The 8,224-nt window shown below is 53.0% G+C and overlaps 1 protein-coding gene across 1 annotated transcript in view; it reads right to left on the bottom strand.

Annotated features, from left to right (window-relative positions):
* The window catches only part of INPP5A (inositol polyphosphate-5-phosphatase, 40kDa), a 149,404-nt gene that overhangs the window by 71,795 nt on the left and 69,385 nt on the right, over positions 1-8,224 (bottom strand). Inside the window, exon 5 of the mRNA XM_006867452.1 lies at positions 5,817-5,904. Within this exon, the coding sequence (XP_006867514.1) occupies positions 5,817-5,904 (88 nt within the window). The remainder of the gene's footprint in view (positions 1-5,816; positions 5,905-8,224) is intronic.

The raw sequence follows: 8,224 nt of genomic DNA, 5'->3' as shown, positions 1-8,224 counted from the left end.
CCCTCCTCCCTGTCCACGCATCCACCCTCCTCCCTGTCCACGCATCCACCCTCCTCCCTGAGGCAACTTCTCTCTAAGGATTTTCTTTTGGTTTTTTATCTCTATTGTTTCTTCTAGATTATTTTGTTTCATCAATTAAATATGGCTTGTTCACCATGAACAATGAGGATTTAATTCTTGGTGGGCTGCTGTAGGGTAAGCACAGGACTGCTGTCTTACCACAAGTTCAGCAGTTCAAACTCACCAGCTGCTTCTTGAAAACTCTATACAAGGTCACTCACTGTGAGTCAGAACCTACTCAACAGCACTGGACAACAACAAGGACACTATCTCTCTGCCTTTTACTTGATGCTACACACACGTGCTACATGTGTGCTACACACGTGCCACACACACACACACACACCATCACTGACCCCATCCTCTCCCCCTCACCGGATCATATTTTAATTTGAATCAACAATCAGTATTGATAGGACTACAACGAAAGCAGTTCTCGGCAACAAAGCCCTTTCTTTAGGCTGTGGCTGCTTTCCCTGGGGCTCACAGCTGCCTTAGGATCTGCTTACTTAGTTCTTTAATATACACTTGTCATAGCCATCCGTACACTGCAGACCTTCGCTCAGTAGGTCTCAAGAGATCAGAGATCTGTCACTGTGACCTTCATGGAGAGCCCCTCTTAGAAACATAACCAGCTCCATTCTGGGTGGCCAACTGCTGTCTCCTCCATTACGTGGCTCTCCTCCTGGTGACAACGTGTAGCATGCAGTGTGAAATGTGGAACATGCAGTGTGTTTCATGTAGCACATATCAGACAATGTGAAGCATGCATGGAACACACAGTATGCAGAGTGTAGCTGCAGTGTGGGACGTGGAGCATGCAGCAAGCAGTATGGAGTGTGAAGCACACATGCAGCATGGAGCATGGAGCATGCAGCATGGAGTACACATGCAGCATGGAATATCTGGCACATGGCATGCAGTATGGAGCCTGTATGGAACATGAAGCATCTGGTATGCAGCATGCAGCATTTAGCATGTATGAAGCATGAAGCATGTAGCGAGGAGCATGTGGAACATGGAGTCCGCAGTGTGCAGTGTAGAGAATGTAGCATGCAGCTCACAGGGTAGAGCGTGTAGCATGTAGCATGAAATGTGAAGCGTGTAGCACGCGGCATATAGTATGTATCTGAGAACACACAGTGTGGAGCCTGGAGTGTGTAGTCAGTTCTACAGCCCATTTGCCAGCCTGGAACTCGACACTGCCACCTCCTGGCTGTGTGAGTTACAATGTCTCCACAAGCCACCCCTGTCAGGTGCCGCCAGAAGGCGCCATCGGGCCTGGACAGCGGTGCCCTCAGAGCTGGTCCCAGAAGAGGTGCTCAGTCGGTGCCGGGTGTGAGCTTGGATGTCCTTGCTGTCGGCTCTCAGCCAGGTTCACGGCTCTGGCACAGTGAGACCAGCTGAAGCAACATCACCACCAAGCAGTGTGTGGATGGACTAGGTTCGGCCAGGCCTAAGCTAATGCCTGACACTGAGCACTGGGAAGCAAAGGTCAGCTTGCACTTCCGGCTAAGTGTTCAGAAGTCAGCTTAAATGTGGTTCCTTCCCGATCACAGGTGGAGACACACTCACACTGGGATCTCCATCCCCCAGGCCTGTCCTGACAGAGGCGCCCACTGTGTCTGCTACGCCAAGGCCTCGGTCTGGGCCTCCCGTCCGCATGAGCCCTGGAACACAGTGCCCCCGGGGCAGACATCAGCTGGGAGCCTTTGCTGCTGAACTCAGTGCCCAGCATCAGGCCCACCACCAGTGTCTCTGGACTGAAAGGACAGGCTCCATGCCCGGGCACACCCAGAAAGCCAGGCCAAGCCCTCTGCTAGAGATCAGCTGCATTGGCACCTGAGGGCTCCCTGACCTCTGCTGCCCACCCTCAGGCGGTCAGCAAGCCTCCACATCTACACGCTTGCAAGTCTGCGTCATGGGTGCTCAAGTGGGGCTATGCCTCCCGGGGGCTGGGTCTACACCGCAGCTGAATAAGAGCTTCAGGGCCTGGATCCCCGCCCACCATGCTGGCACCTCATTTCCATTTGTCATCACTCCCCGGGGACCCATGGTTACCCTGGGCCATCTCTGTGCTGAAGGCTCCCTCTGATGAACACCGAGGAGACAGGCGCATGTATTTGTGAGTGTCCTCACTGCTTTTCTCAAGCACTGCAGAGTGGGGTCAGCCCAGGGACATGAGAGCCCCCAGGACTCACCTTGCCCACTGCCCCTCTGCCCTCTCTTGTCCCCTCCAACAGCAGGCCAACTTGAAGCCCCCGTCTTGCTGAGCAAACTGCTGACAACCATGAATGGCCATGGCAGAGGGAGCCCCTGCCTCCCCCTGGAGAAGCATGCCCGTCCCGCCACAGTGCAAGGGGACACACTGTAAGCCAGGACCCTGCCCCAAGCTTCACCACACAGCGTCCAGTGCTCTCATGCTCACGGGCACCCCTGGCTGGGCTCCCAGGAGGCCACCACAACCCGTGCTTGGCCCCAAAGGGTAAACTGATGTATGTATGTCAGGGCGTTTGTTGTCCCAACACTGTCCTGTGGGTAGGAGAACCCACCACATCCTTAACATGCACGGAGTCGCGGGAAAATTAACCCGTGGCAACTGTTCTCCCACCCATTTGATGGGCCAATGTCAGCTCATCTGTTAGAGGGAATAAAAAAGTCAACCCTAAATGCATAAAAAATTATGACGGAAGTCCTGAATAAAGCAGGGTCCGCAAGCTCATTGAGTCGAAAATCAATCGATCAATGAGTGAGTGGATTAGCAGCACCTCATCAGCCCCAGGAAGAATTTGCCCAAACACTGGGATTTAATGCGGCGCACCAAATTCCAACACTTTTAGGAAGTAAATAATGAAAAATCAATTCAAAGGAAAAACAGATCAAGAACCCTGGGCCCTGACGTGCCGACACATTTATTGCTGAATACCGTTTCTTGGCTGACCCGAAAACTTGGGAGGTGTTTATTTACTCTCAACACCTTCCAGAGATCAATATTTTTAATTTGGATCCCAGTTATTATTTTTCACATCACAGCAGCGGGCGCGGAGCAAAGTGGCTCATATTTTAGTGCTAAAAAGATCGATATGACAGCTTCACCTTCCCCGCAGCCCGCTGCTGCCCGCCGCACATCACCGCGTCCCGCGGGGAGGCAGGTGCCGCAGCGCTCGGCAGGTCATTACCCCGCCAGCCCGGCCGACAGCCGTGATTTAGCTGGCCACGGAGGGCCCGTTGCCCTCAGAAAACCAATCTGGCTTCTCTCACTTCATCAGCCTGTCTCGCCCACCTGAGGAAGGGAGGGAAGCCAGCCCGGGAGGACCGGTTCCGAAAGCTGGTGAGCCAAAGAGCACCTCATCTGCCCATCGTCCTCCTTCCCAGATCAAAATCTACCTAGAATCCCCACTAACTTCCCATAAATCCCTCTAAAGCCCTATTTAGAAGAGCAGACATGGTGGGGCATAAGGGACGGCCACTCAAGGCTCACCGGTCACTGCCGGGCCCAGCTGTCACCCCAAGAGTGGCCACCGGACCACTGCGGAGGGGAAATGACGGCCCTCCCCAGGAACTACCACATGGACAGAGACTGCCCCAGCCACCTGAGACCACGGGCCCCTGGTGGTCAGGTGGGGGCACAGCAGCCTATGGCCCAGGATGCTCATGGGCTGACCGAGGGGCTGCTTCAGGGATCTGCAACACCTCACCTCTCCACCGACTCATGTCACGTGCCAGATGGCCAATGCCACTTACAACTGCAGGACTCGGCCCTGTCCTGCACTGTGTGGGCACCAGGACACCTGTGACCTGGAAAATCAGGACTCTGGTCCCACTGATGCTCAGGTGACAAAGGGCAGGGCTGTTGGTATACCTAAATGTCCTGCCCAGAGCTGTGCCTAGCTGGTCAACAGCAGTGTCCAGCACACAGGAACTCTCAGACCAGTGTCCAGCCCTGCTAGCACTCCCAATTCTTCCTTCTGTCTCATCCCCTCACCCTTGGCCTAGCACAACACATGGCTCTACTGAATGCCTGCCACTTGGTGCCCACTGCCCATCCAAACTCAGCCCAGGGGACTGAGGTCCTAGAGCACACAGCCTGTACCAGCTTCTGTCCCCAGATGTCATCACCACACACCACAACAAGGACCTCGGGCTGCTGACCTCCACCTCGCTCCCTAACACTCAGCTGCCCCTCCTGTCCTGCTCGGGAACCCATAGCGCCTGCTAGCACCATGGGGCCCTCACCATTCTGTCTGGGCTGGGTGACGCTCACCAACCCAGCTCACATCCTCTGTCTGCCCTTTGGCCCCCAGTGGGCAAGCACACCATGCTGCCCTTCCTCCCAGAACACCACCTGGACCCCATCCCCAGACACGAGGCCTCAGGGTCTCGTCCAGGCCACTGCTGGTCCACCTGCCCCATCCACGGAGAGCTGTTTACTGCACACACATCTGTCAGCAGCAAGCTGCAGAGCTCCAGAAGACCACGCTCGGCCAAGGGTGACAGACTCGAGCGGAGAGCAGGCCTCAGGCCCCACTCAGAGGACACTGACCAGGGGCCTCAGCAGGACAGAGACCTGGGCTCCCAGGACCAACTGCATGCCTCATAATCTTCTCAGGATTTGATCAAATCTGACTCCCAGCTGTGGCCCCAAACTCCGAGGCCCCGCACAGTAGCAGCACCACCTGCTGGTGGGAGAGGGCGCTGGGGCTGGAAGTGTCTGCGGCCCCACACCACACACTGCGCACGGCTCCAGGTGCAGCTTCTGATCCACCGTCCTTCTGGGAACAGGCCACTCTGTGCTGATCCCTATTAATGCCTGTGACAGCATTTATGTACAAGATAAATTCATTTCAATTTCCTTGTTCAATTAATGGCCTATTATTCGAACCAGACTCAGCTGAAAATATTGCTCCGACACCATTAATCTTGCAAAAATTAAATTCTCCTCCCTCTGACAGCCAGAGGCCACCAGCTGGGGCTGGAGGAGTGGACACTGGCTGGATGAGCAGTGGCCACCCTCTAGGACACAAAGAGTCTCCACCAGCAAAGACTAATCCTGGGCAAACAACAACGGTGTCTTGGGGCGGGGCTGAGGGGACTTTTATCTCCTTTTATCTCCACATGGCAAGACAACCAGAAAACCCCTCCCCTAGGCCAGCCCTGGCAGAAGTCCAGACCATCAGGCATCTAGGACTACATGGACACGTCCCCCGCCCTCCACCTCTAGCCACCAGAGCTCCGACAAGCCAGTCACCAGGCCTTACACAGGTCACCTAGCAAATCCAGTTCCAGAAAGGAGGGCAGATGGAGCCCTCGACTTCCCCATCTTGAGCCAAGCCTTCTGAAGGCAGTGGACAGCTGGAGACCTGGTGTGGGGGCAGCAGGCCGGCTGCCCGCTCAGTGCTGACACCTGGGGTGGCTTGTGGGCCTGTCCATAGTACCAACAGGAAGATTCGGCCACACCGAGTATGGTCCAGTGAGCACGTCTCAACTGCACACCCGATGCCACAGGAAGGCTCCACATAAACCACCTCAATCCCTGGCCAGTGCCAACCTGGTGGGGAGCAGCTCTGAAACCCCCGAGGGCTGTCACGATTCAGGTTCAGCAGAGAGCCTGTGACCCACATCTGACACAGTTCTGCTCAGCAAGGAGCTCTCCGAGACCTGGCCCCCCAGACGCGTACTCATAGCATGTGTGTGTGTGTGGCCCACCGCACGCCCAGCAGCCCCGCATGCTCGGAGTGTGGCAGGAAAGGACTCACCGTGAAGTGTTCCTGGGACCTGTAGTTCTCATCCAAGTAGACACGAGCCTTGCTGTACTCCTTCATGGCGTCGCTCGACAACAGTTCCCTGGAGTGAAGAGCGACACGTCAGTGCAAAGACAACTCCGTGGCGTGGACACTGGCCATGTCTACAAAGCCACGCTGGGTGCTGGACACAAGTGATGATAGGAGCACACCGCTCCAGCCACCCCACCCAGGAGGAGCAGGCTCTGCAAACCCTATGGACCCTGATCTCACCTGGGATCACAGTTCATCTGTCTCTCAGAAGACACGGGGTTCACTAACAAGTCCCCCAAAGTAGCCAGAGCTCAAGCTATTCACCACTTGTTCCTCCATGGATAAGAAAAGGCGAGCAGAGCGGCAGATCAGACAATCAGGAAGGAGCAAAGAAGGTGCGCCTCGTGACCAGACATGGCCATGCGGGCAGTAGGTCTTCCCTGCTGTGACCCATCACACATGAGCCCCATGAAGGCAGAGAAGAGAGTGGGGTCTGTCTTCTGGGGGCTCATGTGTGATGGGTCCAGGTGAATGCACCAAGAAGTAAATCCATCAGGAAAGGGGACTGGGAGTATGTGTGTGTGTGTGTGTATGTGTGCGTGTGTGTGTGTGTGTATGTGTGTGTGTTTGTGTGTGTGTGTCTGTGTGTGTCTGTGTGTGTGCTTGTGTATGTGTGTGTATGTGTGTATTTGTGTGTGTGTGCATTTGTGTATGTGTATGTGTGTGTGTATTTGTGTGTGTATGTATGTGTGTATGTGTATGTATATATGTGTGTATATGTGTGTATGTATGTGTACATATGTGTGTATGTGTATTTGTGTGTATGTGTATGTATTTGTGTGTGTATTTGTGTATGTGTGTGTATATTTGTGTATGTGTGTATTTGTGTGTATTTGTGTGTGTATGTGTATGTATTTGTGTGTATGTGTGTGTATATGTGTGTGTATTTGTGTATGTGTGTGTATATTTGTGTATGTGTATTTGTGTGTATGTGTATGTATTTGTGTGTGTGTATTTGTGTATGTGTGTGTATATATTTGTGTATGTGTGTGTATTTGTGTATGTATGTGTATGTGTGTGTATGTGTGTATGTATATATGTGTGAGTGTGTGTGTATTGTGTGTATTTGTGTGTATGTGTGTGTATGTATTTGTATGTGTATTTGTGTATGTGTGTGTATATTTGTGTATGTGTGTATTTGTGTGTATGTGTATGTGTGTGTATATGTGTGTGTATGTGTGTGGGGGGGCTGTTCATACCAACACACTGTTTGCAACACTGCCTTAACTCTCCACCTCTCCCCAGCTAGCTCCCAACCCAGATTACTTAGGATTCTTGAATTCTAATCCCTTCTTTGGAGTCCTGGTGTGGCGCTGTGGGCTAATGCATCAGACTGCAAAGTTGTGAGACTGCAAAACTGTCTGAACTACAATGTCAGTGGTTCCAGCTCACCAGCTAGCCGCTCCTTGGAAACCCTATACAGGGTCGCTATGGGTCGGAATCGACTTGATGACACTTAACAACAACAACAATCCCTTTTTTAGGCTATTTTCTCACATCCTCATTATGTGGCATTCTGGGAGAGCTGGGGTAACGCTGACCTTGACTGAGAGAAGTAAGTCTTCTAGGCTAAGTCCCTGATTTCTCTAGCTTTCCTCCCACAGCTGAATCCTGGCTCTGACTCACAATCAGCTCGACTCCACACGTAGCCTGCAGCTCCTACCTCCACCTGAGGAACCATGAGTCAAGCTGGGTTTCTTTACAAACTGGACATTACCTGCGAACGTTTCTCCGTCTCCATGTTTAAAACAGGCCATTTCTTCCTACAGAAAAGTACGGAGACCAACAGGATACGTGCCAGAGCCCCCTTAGTAACTCTTACCATTGTTGACTTTTGCTCTTTCAGAGAGCCCTAATGTCAGAGAGTCAGGGGTGCCCTGTGCGCCCTTGTCTCACTAGAAGAAACCGCGGCTCCAGATTTGCTTACTGAAAGGCACAATTCAATTTATATCAAACACAAATAAAGCTTCTAGAGCTGGCAATGCTGCAGAATAAGCATCAAACTGCTAACCACAAGGTCGGCAGTTCAAAACCATCAGCTGCTCCTTGGGAGAGAGATGAAGCTTTCTGCTTCTATAAAGATTTACAGCCTCCAAAACCCTGTACTCGCTGGCACAAAACAACAACTGGCTGGACTTAGGAGAGGTGAAAATATCAGACAACAAGATCAGTGACTTAAACATAAAGCAACAGAGTCACTCAAAAGCGAAGCCAAGGGGCAAGAGACCTAAAGCCACAGGAGCTGAGCCAGGGCCCGTGGGCAGGAGAGCAAGGGCCCGTGGGCAGGAGAGCCAGGGCCCGTGGGCAGGAGAGCCAGGGCCCGTGGGCAG

Source organism: Chrysochloris asiatica, unplaced genomic scaffold (assembly GCF_000296735.1).
Source record: "Chrysochloris asiatica unplaced genomic scaffold, ChrAsi1.0 scaffold00105, whole genome shotgun sequence".
NCBI lineage: Eukaryota > Metazoa > Chordata > Mammalia > Afrosoricida > Chrysochloridae > Chrysochloris > Chrysochloris asiatica.
This window is presented reverse-complemented; position numbering and strand designations above follow the sequence as displayed.